The following is a 17718-nucleotide window of genomic DNA, read 5'->3' on the forward strand; positions in this document are numbered from 1 at the left end:
TAAAAGTACATTTTAAGAATGATTACACTTTGTTTGCGTATAAGGAAGGTGACAAGTTGAGGAATAAAAAACATTGCAAATGTCACAAAATACATGTACCATATCCTTGCATACGTTGAATTTTTATTGAGTTCATAATGTTACAGCTTTCCTTTCACCTGCAGCGGCTCAGGGAATGTCTCATCAAGCAAAGGATGAAACTTGTTTTTAACTGCTGTAGAGAAGCTATGTGAGGTGGGGGTTGCAGCCCATGGGTGTGCACATAGTCAGGTTCAAGTGTCGAAGGGCCGGAATCAGTGGATCCGGAGTCATGCGTCGGTTGGCCTAAAAATCTTTTAATACTGTTTCTTATTAAGATTAAATGAAGGAGCAATTAATCCACTTCACAACCACCTACCTTATGACGCTAATGGGAGTGGGTCTCCGTGTGTGTGTGTGTGTGTGTGTGTATCTCCAGGAATCCGTGGAGATGAAGAAAATGGAGACCAGTGCCAGCGGCACAATACCAGTCCCTGGCTCTGGTCTGGACAACAACGGCAGAGCAGCCTCTATGCCTCGACTCAATGCTAAACAGCCGGTAACACCTCATCTTCACTACGTTCTTTTGATTAAGTTTCATCCATTCAGCATTTTCAATAATTTATTTATTGGCATCTTGCAACACAGGGTTGCACAAAAAATGCAGTTCTGTACCCTTTGCTGCACAATAAAACCTGACTAACAAAACTAAAAAGAAGCATTTCGGAAGGGAGCGGCGTTCTTTCTTCCTCAAAAAGGCTTTCGATACGGTTAATCACAATATCGGGATTAATAAACTGGAAAATTTTAATGACAAATGTAACTAAATGTCTTGCAAATTCCTACCTTCACTCAATGTTAAAAATAATGTTTGTATGTTCTTCACATAGAGCGCTTGCAAAGGAGTCAGGTGTTTAAAAAAAATATAGATATATTCGTCTTGTTATCCATTGTCCCATTGTCTTACTGTTCGACGCTATGGACAAAACGCCATGTCAAATCCCTTATTATATGTCTAACATATTTTGGCAGTAAGTGTTCCTGATACAGGTGTGTTAAATATTTAGTCATTATATTTATTCAAATATCTCTTTTAAAAAACTGGTAAAACATTCTGACAAAGAACTTGAAATTTAATCTTGTGAATTTTATAAATATAAGACACTGTTTAACCATGGGGGCTGTAAAATTGTATTTTAATGCAATGATTGTCTCAGCTGGCTTGTGCCTACCAACCAGCTGGGCACAAGCCAGCAGCAAAAAATCTATTAATCTATTGAAAGAATCTATTGAATGAATCTATCTCATTTTGTCCTTGGGCAAGACTTCCCCCCAACATTCTTACTGTTGGTGTGACTACGGTGTGAATTTAAGTGTCTGATGGGCCGGTGTTGTATCGTGTCGATGGGGTCGATGGTGGCGCATGGAGTAGAGAGGGTGCGCTGGGAACCGCCGAGTTGGTAGTTCGAACCCTGGTTGCTCCCTGCCTCATGTTGAAGTGTCCCTGAGCAAGACACCTAACCCCTAATTGCTCCCCGGGCAAAATGTGAAAACCATGGGTTAAAAAATGCAATGTAAGTCACTTTGGATGACACTTTGGTCAGCTAAATAACCTGTAATGTATGGTAACTCCTCCCATCAGACTATGAATGGGTGTGGATGATGACGTGTAGAGTTTTGAAGGGTCTAGAAAAAACATCTATCTGTATGATCCAATTACCAGTTTTCGTATAGTATGTATGTATATGTTATATTTCAGTATAGCATTGTATTAAATATTATAATACGGGTAGATAAAATCAAGCATTCTGATTGGTTGTGAGTGTTGCGTTTGCCAGAGCAGTGGTGTCAAACTCAATCACAGAGAGGGACAACATTAAAACCTGCCACAAATATCAAGATACCGGATACGTTCAATAACAGAATTCAATACGATATTGATAATACTGGACTTTTAGTATCAGCCTCGAGTTGTCCTATCGACCGGCGGGCCAGTTATGATAGACATATAGTATTTACTTGTGGGGCGGATATAGTTGTCGCCACAATTTCACTCCCTAAATCCGCTTCATACTCCCAGTGGATCATTTCGAGTCAATTTGCATGAATCACGTAATTCGCGCTAGATGCAACGGAGAGGGGCCGTGGCTTATCCCCCTGAAACAGTTCAACTTTCCGCCATTGTTTTTCCACCGCATCAACCATGGAAGACATAGCGACTCTGTACCTGTTGTGGAAGTTCTACTTATGTTGGACCATAAACCGTTGTGTTTTGGTACTAAATAGCATTCGTAGGCGCAGACAGCTCAGTAAATTTCACAGACTTCTACAGCAACTGCGTCTGGACGACTGCCGCTTCCAGCAGTACATGAGGGTAGCAGAACAGGAACTGACTACTGAAAGATCATTGGCTCTAGCCTGCCCTCTATCCTGGACCTGTACACCTCCAGAGTCGGGAAACAGGGAAGAAAGATCACTGCAGACCTTCGCACCCTGGATACAACCTGTTCATTACATTACATTACATTACATTATTACATTACAGGTCATTTAGACTAAGAATGGTTCAAGACCCCCATGAAAAAACGGAAGAGGGAAGGAGTTACCCGGCCCGGAGGAAGCCCGGGGCCCCCATTTGGAGCCAGGCCCAGATGGAGGGCCCGACAGCGAGCGTCTGGTGGCCGGGTTTACCGCGGAGCCCGGCCGGGCACAGCCCGAAGGAGTGACGCGGCAGCCCAACACTCTACTCCCCATGGGCTCACCACCTGTGGAGGAAACCGATTTGGTCGGGTGCGCTGCTACAAGGGTGGCAGTGACAGTGGGGGGTCTAGACGGAACAGACCTGGGCGGCAGATGCTGGCTCTGGGGACGTGGAACGTAACCTCTCTGGGGGGGAAGGAGCCGGAGCTTGTGCGGGAGGTGGAGCGTTATCAGTTGGATCTGGTGGGGCTTACCTCTACGCACAGCCTCGGCTCTGGAACCAAACTCCTGGATAGGGGGTGGACTCTATTCTACTCCGGAGTGGCCCATGGTGTGAGGCGCCAGGCGGGTGTGGGGATACTCATAAGTCCCCGGCTGAGTGCTGCTACATTGGAGTTTACCACAGTGGACAAAAGGGTCGCCTCCCTACGCCTTCGGGTGGTGGGGGGGAAAACTCTGACTGTTGTCTGTGCATATGCACCAAACAGCAGCTCAGAGTATTCGGCCTTTTTGGAGACCCTGAATGGAGTCCTGCATGGGGCTCCTGTAGGGGACTCCATAGTCCTACTGGGAGACTTCAATGCGCACGTGGGCGACAATGGAGATAACTGGAGAGGCGTGATTGGGAGGAATGGCCTCCCTGATCTGAACCAGAGCGGGTGTTTGTTACTGGACTTCTGTGCTAGTCACGGATTGTCCATAACTAACACCATGTTCGAACATAAGGATGTTCATAAGTGTACGTGGTACCAGAGCACCCTAGGCCAAAGATCAATGATCGATTTTGTAATCGTATCGTCTGATCTGAGGCCGCATGTTCTGGACACTCGGGTAAAGAGAGGGGCAGAGCTGTCAACTGATCACCATCTGGTTGTGAGCTGGGTCAGAGGATGGGGGAAGACTCGGGACAGACCCGGTAAACCCAAGCGTGTAGTGAGGGTGAACTGGGAACGTCTGGAGGAGGCCCCGGTCCAAAAGACTTTCAACTCACACCTCCGGCGGAGCTTCTCTCACATTCCTGTGGAGGTAGGGGACATTGAACCAGAGTGGTCTATGTTCAAAACCTCCATTGCTGAAGCCGCGGCGGTGAGTTGTGGCCTCAAGGTCTTAGGTGCATCAAGGGGCGGTAACCCTCGAACTCCGTGGTGGACACCGGTGGTCAGGGAAGCCGTCCGACTGAAGAAGGAGGCCTTCCGGGTTATGATATCCGGTGGGACTCCAGAGGCAGTTGCAGTGTACCGACAGGCTCGAAGGGCAGCAGCCTCTGCCGTGATGGAGGCAAAGCAGCGAGTATGGGAGGAGTTCGGGGTAACTATGGAGAAGGACTTTCGGTCGGCACCAAAGTGTTTTTGGAAGACCATCCGGCACCTCAGGAGGGGGAAACGGGGAACCATCCAAGCTGTGTACAGTAAGGATGGGACCCTGTTGACCGCGACTGAGGAGGTTATCGGGCGGTGGAAGGAACACTTTGAGGAACTCCGGAACCCAACTACTACGCCCTCTTTGGTGGAGGCGGAGCTGGAGGCGGAGGAGGGATCATCGTCAATTAGCCTGGTGGAAGTCACTGAGGTAGTCAAACAACTCCGCAGTGGCAAAGCCCCGGGGATTGATGAGATCCGTCCAGAGATGCTAAAAGCAATGGGTGTTGGGGGGTTGTCTTGGATGACACGCCTCTTCAACATTGCGTGGAAGTCTGGGACAGTGCCAAAAGAGTGGCAGATCGGGGTGGTGGTACCCCTCTTCAAAAAGGGGGACCAGAGAGTGTGTGCCAATTACAGGGGTATCACACTACTCAGCCTCCCGGGTAAAGTCTACTCTAAGGTGCTGGAAAGGAGGGTTCGGCCGATAGTCGAACCAAGGATTGAAGAGGAACAATGCGGTTTTCGTCCTGGTCGTGGAACAACGGACCAGCTCTTCACTCTTTCCAGGATCATAGAGGGGGCTTGGGAGTATGCTCAACCAGTCTACATGTGTTTTGTGGACTTGGAGAAGGCGTATGACCAGGTCCCCCGAGAGATACTGTGGGAGGTGCTGCGGGAGTACGGGGTGAGGGGGTCCTTGCTTGGGGCCATCCAATCCTTGTACGCCCAAAGCGAGAGCTGTGTTCGGGTGCTCGGCAGTAAGTCGAAGGCGTTTCCGGTGGGGGTTGGCCTTCGCCAGGGCTGCGCCTTGTCACCAATCTTGTTTGTGGTCTTCATGGACAGGATATCGAGGCGTAGTCGGGGGGAGGAGGGTCTACAGTTCGGGGGGCTGCGGATCTCATCGCTGCTTTTTGCAGATGATGTGGTCCTGATGGCATCTTCCGTCTGTGACCTCCAACTCTCACTGGAGCGTTTCGCAGTCGAGTGTGAAGCGGTCGGGATGAGGATTAGCACCTCTAAATCTGAGGCCATGGTTCTCAGCAGGAAACCGATGGATTGCCTACTCCAGGTAGGGAATGTGTCCTTACCCCAAGTGAAGGAGTTCAAGTACCTCGGGGTCTTGTTCACGAGTGAGGGGAAGATGGAGTGTGAGTTTGGCCGGAGAATCGGAGCAGCGGGGGCGGTATTGCACTCGCTTTACCGCACCGTTGTGACGAAAAGAGAGCTGAGCCGGAAGGCAAAGCTCTCGATCTACCGGTCAATCTTCGTTCCTACCCTCACCTATGGTCATGAAGGATGGGTCATGACCGAAAGAACTAGGTCACGGGTACAAGCGGCCGAAATGGGTTTCCTCAGGAGAGTGGCTGGCGTCTCCCTTAGGGATAGGGTGAGAAGCTCAGCCATTCGCGAGGAGCTCGGAGTAGAGCCGCTGCTCCTTTGCGTCGAAAGGAGCCAGTTGAGGTGGTTTGGGCATCTGGTGAGGATGCCCCCTGGGCGCCTCCCTAGGGAGGTGTTTCAGGCACGGCCAGCTGGGAAGAGGCCCCGGGGAAGACCCAGGACTAGGTGGAGAGATTATATCTCTGCACTGGCCTGGGAACGCCTTGGGATCCCCCAGTCAGAGCTGGTAGATGTGGCCCGGGAAAGGGAAGTTTGGGGTCCCCTGCTGGAGCTGTTGCCCCCGCGACCCGACCCCGGATAAGCGGTTGAAGATGGATGGATGGATGGATGGAGGTCATTTAGCAGACGCTTTTATCCAAAGCGACTTACATTACACTTTAAACCCATGGCTTTTTCACATTTTCACCTGGGGAGCAATTAGGGGTTAGGTGTCTTGCTCAGGGACACTTCGACATGGAACATGGGGCAGCCTGGAATTGAACCTACAACCTTGTGCTTCCCAGCACACCTTCTCTAACCCCTGCGCAGTATCTGTAGCCTTTGTGTTGTTACGTCCATTTATTTGCCAACTTTCTTAGTTTTTACAACCATCCACCCAGCGTGTGTATCATGGCACTACCCAGCATGTGCAGCAAAACTGTTGCAAAAACACCCCAAAGGTCCCCACCCTATATAGCCTGACCTGCCCATCAATCAGCTCCTTACATATCATAAATCGGCTCTTACACACACCTTTCCACAGTTCACATTGCTCCCGTCATAGTTGGAAAAATACTGCCGAAAATAACTTTATTGACAAAGGCTCAGTTCCATCAAGTGTCCCAGTAAGCTATGACAAATTTTTGTTATTCAGCAATCAAGCAACTTGTGTCAGACCTGATTGTCAGTGAGCCCTCTTGTCTCTCTACCTTAGACTGTTCCTAATGGCAGCCCGATGAAGCGCTCAGCCTCCAGTGTGGCCCCACACCAACCCCAGGAGATCAATCTGCGAGACTACACCTTGGAGAAACCTGTCCAAGACAGGCCCCGCCGCCACCGCCACCACCACCACCACCACCACCACCAATGCCACCGTCGCCGAGATAGGGACAGAGAAAAAGACAAGGAGAAGAGGCAGAGGCCTTTGGAAACACCTCAATGTGGTCAACCACCTAGATCTGCTGGTTAGTCAGCTCTAACACACCCACACAGTTTACTAACACACTGCATCCCACCATTTGTTGAATATTAAATGGCTCATTGTGTCTCTTATTTTTATATATTTACCAACAACAACAACAAGTAAACCAGTAGAGAAAGGCACTACAACGGACTGTTTCAGATTGTGGCGGAAGGATGGATTCAGATGGAAAGTATGATATATATATATACAGTATATATATACAAGAGACAGTGTACACCCCAGATTGGTCGCTAGTCAATTGCAGGGCTGACACATAGACAGACAACGATTTACAACTCACATCTACAGGCAATATAGTCACCAATAAACCTAATCCCCAGAGCATGACTTTGGATTGTGGGAGAAAGCCGTAATGAAACCATGCAGACACAGGGAGAACATGCAGACTCATTGAAAGGCCAGTGGGTGGAGTCAACCCAGGACCTTCTTGCTGTGAGGCGACAGTGCTAACGACCACACCACTGTGTCGCCTTTCAGCATTTAAACATGCTTGAGTAAACTACAAACTACTACAAAGATGAACCTGAATATAACCATCATATGTAAATGTACAACAAAATGTATCATTGTCGTCATTATGTCAGTATTTAAGCATTGTATTCTTAAGTCTGAGTTTAACCAGGAATCTAGACCAACCCATGAGCATTTATCAAAAAAGAAAAATTAACCATTATTTTAATTGGGGTAGATGCATTCTGATTGTTGTGTACTGTAACACCTCTTTTTATTGATATGAGCATGCTATATCAGTAAGCACTCAAAATAACAAGTTGATTTTGCGTGACCGTTTCTTGTCTTTCCAAGGTTATCAGTTACCAAACATCCAACACTTTAATATTTTGGGGGGGGATGACTTTTGATGAGTGGTTAACGATACAGGGTCCTAAATCAGTTGTTTTTAAAAGTGAACGCAGGAAGTCGGTTGGTTGCTTACTTGAAGAAAATACAAGTATTATAGTAGTCTTTACTAATTAAAGGTAGTGCACATGGCACAAATGAAAATTGACTCAATTATGGTACAACACATTTGGACAACACTTGTCTCATTTCCACTTAGTTTTGTCTGTTTTCACCCTGGTAGTTCTGCTGGCCGGCTGAAGTCGTATGGAGACATTTTATGCTACTATTCCTTTGCAGTTTGCTTGGGGACTTCACAAAAGTCAGCTTCCAGCTTCCTCCATGTTGGCATTAGTAGAATCATAAAATGCAGAATTTAACTGCACGAAAACTGCTAATAGAGACAAGGTCAATAATGCGTGTGATTAGTCATCCATGTCAAATGAGGCTGGTCATCGATATATTATCAAAGCTGCTGGTGTTTGTTTTCTTTTTGGAAAAGGCTCATGTGTTGAAGGGATGACGAATCAGGGAAGGACACTTTGTCTCTGCTACACGTTGGTCCTGTCGCTCACTAACAGGATTTAATTTGTAACACCTGACTGCTTTTAACAGCTCAGAATGTCTGCTGTGCACATCCTTTGGTACTTAAACAGGAAAAAAAGCCTTCACAAGAATACTGGCACTCCAAGCTTTATTGAACAAAAGTCAGCCAGATGTAGATTATTATCTAGAATACAAAAACATCATATGTTCCTCTTCTACAGGTGCAACGGGAGAGCCAGAGTCTGACCCAGCTACCTCCAAAGATCGAGTACACGACCGCGGACGCTCCCACGACAGGAAGCACTACTCCTCTGCGGATAAGCAGCGATACTATTCATGCGACCGCTACTGCAGCCGGGAATACTGCCCCACCAAATCTGCTAACCCCAGCTGTGCCGTCTCCCCGAGCGAGGGGCAGGAAACCAGCAACAAGCAGGTGGGAGGGCGGAGGCTTGTACAGTAGAGACGGGCGTTAGATTAGGTTTTACTGTGTATGGTAGCTCCCCATAAGTGTATAACTGCTGTGAAAGATGACATGTCGTGTGAAAGAGCTTTCACTGGTCGGGGACTTGAAAAGTTCTCTACATGTACAGTCTATTTACCATTTGTTAGTTATTTTCAACCTCTGCCCCGTAGGAAACACTTCACTTAATCAATCCAAAGAAACATTATATAATTGCTGCAAATAATATGCCATTGTTGAGTGTCTGAACTGCAATATAAATGGACTGTATGGACCAATGGACTTGTTTAACACTGTTCTAGTCTTCCAACCAGTCAAAGCGCTTTAACACTTGTCATCATTCAGCCCTTCACACACTGATGACAGGAGCTACCATACACAGTGCCATCTGCCCATCAGTAACTACCACCAGACAGTGTAGTCAGAACTAGAGAAGCAATTTAGGGATAGGTGTCTTAACAAGGACACATCAACTTGTGGCTTAGCAGGGCCTGGGATAAGTAATTAAATACTCTTCCATGCCAGTGGGGGGCAGCAAGTAGCACAATAATGGCCATGTTCATTTGAGACAGAGGAATTGATGCACAGGCAGGGAAAGGAAATGCAGCTGAACGAATACGCTGCGGGATTTAAATAGCGTTAAAGATTAATTATTAATTAATAATTTAGTCTATGTGTGGGAAAGTGTAGTCTTGAAAATAGCTCAAGGCAATGCAATAAGTTATCTTTGGTTTGGTTTAGCTTTTACCGGGAATTCAACTGCACTGACTCGTTATGCTTTGTGTGAGGGGAAAAAGTTATCCAACAACACCATGGTCCCAAGCCAGTGTTGCCCTCCTATCAGTGGCACATCAAATAACAGCAGCGGACTCCTTAAATACATGTACAAGTAAACAGTTTTATTGGTGGTGTCTATACAACGTTAGTCTCCCTTCAGCCCTTCTTCTTCTGAGAGACTTTTCCACACATCCAATCATCAATAACAGGAAAATACACAGGCTTCTCCATAACGGTCAGATGAACACATAAGTTAGCTGTTTTAGCTGTTTTCCATAACGGTCAGATGAACACTTAAGTTCGCTGTTTTTGCTAATAACGACACTACACTATTACATTAAAGCAGAAAAGGTTGACAACCACTGATGCATATTTCAACTGAACTAGATTTATTTATTTTTACTACTATCTGATCGGTCGGGCTACAGTGCTGCCTCTCATGGCCTGTCACTTTTTTTCCCACTTTCTCTTTTCATTATCCTCCGTCCATTTCATCCATCTGTCGTTATCTATCCATTAGTGCTTGTCCTTTCATTCCAATTGATCTGTCCTATATGTTCTCTGTCCTGTTTCATGTTATCATATACTTCGTTTTGTTTCTTTCCTTTCTGTTCCTCCCTCCCTGTCCCGTGTCCTCTCTTATATAATTTCCTCATTGTTTCAAATTGCTTGTCCAATTTTCATCTAGGACAGTGTTTGGGTTAAAGGCAGCCCAGTGTCACTAAGTTCCGTTTCTAGCACGCCAAGCCGAAGACGTCGGCAGCTTCCCCGGACCCCCCTAACCCTGAAGCCAGGGGTGGCCTACAAGACTGCCAATTTATCCCCTGTGCACTTTGTGTCCAGTCGGGCTTCTCTGAGCTGCGGCCTGCCGGAGCACGATGCCCTGTGGCACGGTACCCTCCACTTTCCCTGCCCCGTCACTCGTTTCAACTCCGAGCCCTTCCTGGGTCGGGGCCACGGCGAGGACCTGGACAGCCTGTACGGCAGCTTCCGGGACCAGCTGGAGATCTTTCAGGATGCAGTGTCAGTGACATCCAGTGGCAGCAGAACTTAGTGGTGTCTAACGGGTACCACTACAACATTGGGGGAGGCACCACCCCAGGCTCTGGTATCAGGGTAGAGGAGAAATGGTGCTAAAATTGAGTGAATTTAGTGAATTCTTGAGGAATTGTGATGGGTTTTATCATCTTCTTGGAAGGCTTTAGTTTACATCATCAGTGTATTTATCGCTGTATTTTTTTATCCTAACATGGAGAGCTAAGTTTAGGTGGGGAATCAAAGCAGGGAAGTGGGTAATATATTTGAACATTAACAAAAAGTAATCTTTATCAAGGGGCTCGTAGCATCATAAAACAAAATCTCACTGTAGTTTCCTCAATTGGCTTTGACTCAAGCTTTTTCATTACACAAAATTAATACTAATTATTAATACAACACATTAATTGCACATATCCGATTTCTCCATTGTACATGTTCAAATCTGTAATTAGTGCAGCTTTAACAATACATTATTATAGTATAGTATATACAGTAAAGTTTGGACACATATATAAATATATGTATGTATGTAATTATATCTATGTATGTGTGTATATATATTTATATAGATGTGTCTATATAAATATAACCTATACTAGTCGACGTGGCGCAGGGATAGAGAGGGTGGGGAACCGCAAGGTTGGCAGTTTGAGCCCCGGCTGCTCCATGTCCATGTCCCATGTCGAAGTGTCCCTGAGCACGACACCTAACCCCTAATTGCTCCCCGGGCCAAAAATGTAAAAAGCCATGGGTTAAAAATGTAGTGTAAGTCGCTTTGGACAAAAGCGTCAGCTAAATTACCTGGAATGTTTGTTCTTTGACATCTGTGCACAACATACACAATAATGGAGGCGACACATGCAAAAGCCCTTTTTTCATACGGCTGACGACAACACAATACTTGTGTATGAGTTGTGCTCTCTCTCAGCTGATTACCATCTTGCCTTCGTCCATATTATTATTACAGCCAAGAGCAGAGCATACTGTATAATAGTCCTTATTAAGCTGTAAGTGAAGTTAGTTATGGACGCTTCAGTTAAAGTCAGAATGGTGGTTTCAACAGAAAGTGATGAAAACAGGAAAAGAAATGTCTCAATAGCTCAGTAAATTCATTAGCAAGGACCACGCTAACAACTGAATGCGTAACAATTGTATTTCCGTGACGTGAGCGATAGGGTTGTAAGTTGATCCATCTAGCGCTCGGACGAGTTGTGGAGTTGTGTAGAGCTATGCCGGAGGATCCGCCATTGCGACCAGGCCCGGCAAACCCCTTCAGACCCTACAAAAAACAGGTAGAAAGAATGGGTGAAGAAAAAAAAGGGTTGGGAGGGTGGGATTTGGAATGTGTCAACGGGACGGGAAAAGGTTTAGGGAGGTATTTAAAGAAATCAGAAGAGGCGTGTTGGAGGCGTGGTCCTGCTCCGAAAATTACACCAATCAGCTTCAATTCACAAGCACGGACCATGCCACCAACTGAATGTGTTTAACAATTCGATTTGCGAGATGTGAGCGATAGGATTATAAATTGATCCGTCTAGCAGTCAAATGGGTTGTGGGGAGCTGCGTCGAAAGGATCCGCCGCTATCCGCCACTATCTTGGAAATAGCAAATGTAACGAAACCTGTCTTGTAGAACGGATCAAACGACGGGAAGGTTACTTGTATGGTCGTGGAAGCTCTTCGAAGCTGTTCAGTAAGACTAGACGTTCATGAGTTGAACATCAGTGCCGAACATGGAGGAACTGGCCTCAGAAGGGCTAGGTCTCCGAACCTGGCCTGATGGATTAACGCATGCAGCGTCCTTGTTGATATGTCAACCACTGGGAGGTTGTCTGAGAGAATAACGATGGGCTTGCGATACCACTCGTGGCTCCACAGGATCGCAGGGGCTATGATGGGGTCGATCTCTTGCAAGCTTCAGAGGCCATCTTTGCTGTGAACCATCTTCTGTTGTAAAAGCCCCCAAAGACCAACAGATTGAGCTGTGTCCGTGTACAAATTTAAACCGTGTATATGTGTTAACATGTTGTTGGAAAATGAATAATCCTGTTGCCATTGTCTCTGGCCGAACTTTCTTTCCAGAGTTTCAAGCGGCCTCAACTGTCCAGGGGAACGTAATCTGGGAGAGATGGGATGGATGCGGCTAATGCTAGGTTGTCAAAGATCTCCCTTGAGGAACGCCGCATAGGGCAGAGTTTAGGTGGCCTAGAGGGAAAGAAGTTGGGGTTTAGTACAGCGTGTGGCAAGGAGGAAGCTGACTGCTAAACTCCATGAGGTAAATCACAGTCAGACGGTAATTTAAGGGGTGTGGTTTGCAAAGGTATGGAGGAGCAGTCTCAGCCGTTCCCTAAGCTGAACGTGTTGACAACGTAGATGTGTTGATGCATGGACAGATGACCGGGGAGGTATAAATGCATGAACGAGCAACGTATGGAACGTATGTCACATGGACAGGTGAAGACTTCCGGTGCCAGGGGTTACGCCAAGCCATTGGGGTGGGTGGGAGAGGGTGTGGGGGGGTGCCTGTGTCCCGGTTTCGTGTGCACTGGCTAGAGCAAGCTGCTGCGGTGGTGGAAATTGCAGGGCCCTAGCATCCAGGTGCTCCAGCTAAGGCTAGCTGGAAAGGTTTCTCCTTTCTAGAATGTTAGGTTATTATTACTAAGGATCATGGCTGTGAGCTGACATCTCTGTGCTGGTAGCTCCAACTAGCCACAAATGGTGTGACTGGGAGGCATGAAGGTCCGGCATTCCGTTGGAAACGCCTAGTAGTGGGGTGGCTGGGAAATTCAGAGCTACTAGTGATTTTCATTTGGTGTTGCAATGCACTAATATTGCTTCCATTGTTGGTAGTAAAGTGCTTACGTTTGATCAGAGGTGTCAAGTAACGAAGTGCAAATACTGCACTTAAGTATAAATTTGGGGTATCTATACTTTACTGGGGTATTTATTTTTCAGACGACTTTTTACTTCTACTCCTTACATTTTCACGCAAATATTAATAATAGCCTCGTTACTTCCGACTTGTCGTCGTTCAAAAACACACACACAAAAAAACCTATCCAGATAAATAGCGCCAATTGGATAGGGTGAATTTGATTGTGTTTGGATGAGTATAAACATTTACCATCCAGACACCCTGTTGGTTTTCTCCGCGATGCACATGCAGATTACAGTGACGCCGGGTGCGAAAAGTGGTCGGTGGAAAGTTGGTATTTTGCGACATGGACCCTCCTCCTCCTCATCTTCCTCATGCAGATTCCATGTAACATTAAATGAGTACCTTCATGACCATGGGTTTGTCGTAAATGTTTTTTTCTAACTTTATTGAGGCACAGTAGCGCAGCGTCTTAAATAAAGTGGTATGTGTAATGCAGCTTTAAAAATGATTTTTCTTTAGGCTTTAGGGATTCTGTATTTGCTCATAAAGCTTGAAAAAATTGATTATTTGGCCATTGTTTTGACAAACGACCGCTGCCAGTTCAGTGTTATAACAGGGGTGCGTGCCCCCCCCAGCCCGGAAAAAGTGTGACTCCCCCCCCCATGACATAGTAAACCTGGGGGAGACACTGCAGTCTACCTGATCAATGGGAACAACGTGTGTGTACGTCCTCTGACTCGTGTCATTAAGCCGTCACTGGAAAATGGGTTAAGTTATATAGATACATTTGTCCCTCTGTTGTTTCAGCCTCTCTGAAAATCACCATGTCACGTGATCTGAAGACACCTTCTGATAATATTGTAATGGACTGACATGTTCTGTGAGCAAGGTTACACATTAAGAGATAAGAAGAGATGTCCTTAATGGAATTTCTTTGGATGGAATGGAAAACCAGTACTTTATATATATACTTTTACTTAAGTAAAAAGCTTGAGTTGATACTAAAAGTCTTTTTAAACCCTATTATCTATACTTCTACTTGAGTAATGAATGTGAATACTTTTGACACCTCTGTGTTTGATCATGTGTTACCTGACCTCGGTCCTGGTTTGGAATGCATCAACGGGGCGGGAAGAGGGTAAGGGAGTTATTTACAGGGACCGGAAAAGCGTGTTGGAGGCGTGGTCCTGCTCCTGATATTTCGCCAATTAGCTTCATAAGATGTATTATAAGCTCAAAAAACCTCTAACATAACACTGTAAGAACAGCAGTGTAGTTCTTTAGTTCCATGATAATGCCTAATCGGAAAGATTAAATGCTATTACAAAAGTAGCATTGATCTTTTTTTTCATTTTGTTTTGCACGACTCAAGAGAGATGCAACAGATTACTATCTGTTTGGTTTGTTTTCTATAAAAATGTCTTTGAAGATGTTCTCTTTCCACTGTGTGCATTTTGCAAACAATTTTGTTTGCCATTGTTTCAGGTCTAATGTTTTTTTACAGACTATTTGGGGGATGTTTTCAGACAAAGTGCCTATGCTTTTAGATATACTGTAGAAAACGTAAAACGTCAACTATTTTCTAAAACATCCCCACTTGAATAGATGTTTGTTTCATTGCGTATGAAACTGTGCAGGAAACCGTGTTGTACAGAAAGTTCTGGCAGAGAACTCTACCAACAGTTGGCCTAAAAGACAGAAACGGAAAAAGGATCATACGAAGTCCTTTATTTATTTATTCATTATTTGATAAACCATTAAGTCGTATCCCGGTGTAGAAGCCATTATGAAAACACTGTGTGAGCAATTAACAACATGCGAAATGCATAGATATAGCGATCCAGTTATGTTAATGCCAGTAACACATTGTGCATGTATAAATAGACCTGGGTTTTTGAAACGATGTGACAATGTGAGTCTGTAGAGTATGTGTTGGCTAGTGGCGGTCTGAAGGAGTTTAATCCTGAGTTCACTGTGATTTTACCCAATTAGCAAAGGGTGCTCCAGTCTGACTCTTTCATGGTCATTTTCCTGCAGTCCACTCAATTTCCGTCCACTTAATTTCATCAAACATCTCAATCCTCAGATTCAGACTTCAGCATGATTATGACCTAATGTTTTGTATAAAATACCATGAAAAAACATGCAAAGAAAACACTTAAATGTCGATCACAGCAACCCTTTGCATGTATTTGCATGCTTAACATGAGAATATCAAATTGAGTTTCCATAGATCAAAGTGGTTAAGTTACAATAAAAGGCATTTTATAGATCAACCTTGTATACCGTCAAAGTCATATGTTCTCAAAGACGGGAACTTATCCTTCTCCAGATGTGTTTACCATTTGAATTGTCAAACTGAGTGAAAAGAATAAAGATCAACATATTTGTAGCTTTTTTACTATGCAGTCTCTGAGTCAAAGGAAAGGTACCTGCATGTGCTCAAGTCTGGACCAATTGGCCATCGAACGTTATTAAGTTTTATTTCTGCGTAACATTTCACAAAAGAATACAACGATACGCATGTTCTGGCAATGTGTGTGCATGTGAAAAACTTGGTACTGTTAGATACTATGTATTATTTTATTGTTTCTTTGATAAAAAAAAGGGTTAACAGTATTGATCTCTGTTTAATGCTGCAGTTGTCTCTACATTAACCATTTTATATAAAGCAAAGTTCCTTGAAATAAATAAGAATGAAATGAATTGGCCTCTGAACTGCTGGAAGTGTTGTGCTGTGGCACTATGTACATTTAATCTGATGTTCTGAGTCTTGTATTAACCATTAAAGACACATTTGAAAGCTCCGGAAAAATAAACTGCTCAGTAGACCCTGAGGTAAGATTATATTGTTAAACTGTTGTTTGAATGTGAATACTCATTCTATTTATTCTTCCCATTTCACAAACTATACATTCCACAGATTTCATTCATCTTTTTAGCTCTGTGCTGGTTCCAACTTTTGAGATAAATAGCCGTTCGTCCATATCTACCAGCTAGTCTCTAATATATGCCAAGCTGGGCAGTGTTTTTTTCTTCAACTATCCACAGGGAAAGTGGATAGTTGAGCGCAACCGGGATGCTGGCCACAATGAAGATAATGGGAGGAGGTGGGATCACCGGGACGTCTGATCTCCATCAAACAGGTCGTGGTCAAAAGGAGTGAGGGTGTTCTCCATGTCTGTTGGAGTCATAATGCAGGTTTTGGTGATTTTGTTATCTTGAGGGAAACACTGGGTGAATTGGGACATACACGTGAATACAGGGGGCAACATTACCATGAAAATGCATTTAATTTACCTGCTAATGGGAATAGGTGTGGATGGCAGACCGTTTTTGACCGTGTCACAGCCAGTCAGCATGTTGTGCAACAAGGTGTCGTCTTATGCTGTGATGTAAGTCAAGGAAATGGACATTGATAATTGTATGCGGCGCACGGATTAAACATGACTTGAAGACACTCATGACAGGTGTAGGCTTTTTATAAAACTTGAGAGCTGCTCAGTGCAAGTGAAGGACGTGGGGGCACCGAGCAGGTGTAGGAAAACCCAGAGGATAGACACAAAAGAGAAAAACTGATGATGAAACCAAGGCTGTAGTGGAGGGTAAACGCACGTAAACGCCGTTTACGCACCTCTAGAATTTTGAAATAGCGTTTACGCACCTATAAATAGCGTTTACGCACATCTAAGTGGCGTTTACGCACCTCAAAGTTCCCTGCGCCTTGTATTCTTCCGTTGGAATAATCCGAAATAAACTTGGTGTCATTTTAAAACAGCTAAGACTACGTTTCCTATTGTTGAACATATAAACGCCATAGTCTGAATCATGTTCATCTGCGCTGTATTACGGTCTGTGAGCATCCAATCAGTGCCTTGCGGGTGCAGCAGCGACCAGTCAGGATCCAGGAGGTGTGTAAACACACACACGTTGGATCAGCCCAGTGGTCCCCAACATTTCTTACCTCACGGACCGGTTTCATGTAAGACAATATTTCGCGGACCGGTCGAGAAGGTCCGACGGTGGGGGGGGGGGGGGGTGTAGTCGTCGTTGCGGGCGGAACGATAGTAGTAGTAGGGTAGTAGTCGCGCTCGGTAAAAGGAAAACGCCTGGTGACGCGTAGATTAGGAAACAAGTCAGTTCTCAATGTGAAAAAAAACATGCTGTATAGGCTATTTATGATGACATACAGGACTGTCGCAGAAAATTAGAATATTGTGATAAAGTTCTTTATTTTCTATAATGCAATTAAAAAAACAAAAATGTCATGCATTCTGGATTCATTACAAATCAACTGAAATATTGCAAGCCTTTTATTCTTTTAATATTGCTGTTTATGGCTTACAGCTTAAGAAAACTTAAGCTGTAAGCTATTGTGATAAAGAACTTTATCACAATATTCTAATTTTCTGAGACAGTCCTGTAGGTAGTACATGAGTGTTCCTTTAACTTATGTTGTCAGTGTAATTGACAGGCTGCTTAACTGGTTAACTCTTAAATTCAACATATTTTTTCAGGCA

The 17718-nt window shown here is 44.9% G+C and overlaps 1 protein-coding gene across 1 annotated transcript in view; it reads left to right on the forward strand.

Moving 5' to 3' along the window:
- cacna1ba (calcium channel, voltage-dependent, N type, alpha 1B subunit, a) overlaps positions 1 to 16035 on the forward strand; it is a 124895-nt gene extending 108860 nt beyond the window's left edge. The window contains exons 46-49 of the mRNA XM_078087326.1: positions 458 to 577; positions 6391 to 6640; positions 8265 to 8479; positions 9972 to 16035. Coding sequence (XP_077943452.1) covers positions 458 to 577; positions 6391 to 6640; positions 8265 to 8479; positions 9972 to 10337 — 951 coding nt within the window. The 3' untranslated portion in view covers positions 10338 to 16035. The remainder of the gene's footprint in view (positions 1 to 457; positions 578 to 6390; positions 6641 to 8264; positions 8480 to 9971) is intronic.
- The last annotated feature ends 1683 nt before the right edge of the window (positions 16036 to 17718 follow it).

Source organism: Gasterosteus aculeatus, chromosome 13 (assembly GCF_964276395.1).
Source record: "Gasterosteus aculeatus chromosome 13, fGasAcu3.hap1.1, whole genome shotgun sequence".
Taxonomy (NCBI): domain Eukaryota; kingdom Metazoa; phylum Chordata; class Actinopteri; order Perciformes; family Gasterosteidae; genus Gasterosteus; species Gasterosteus aculeatus.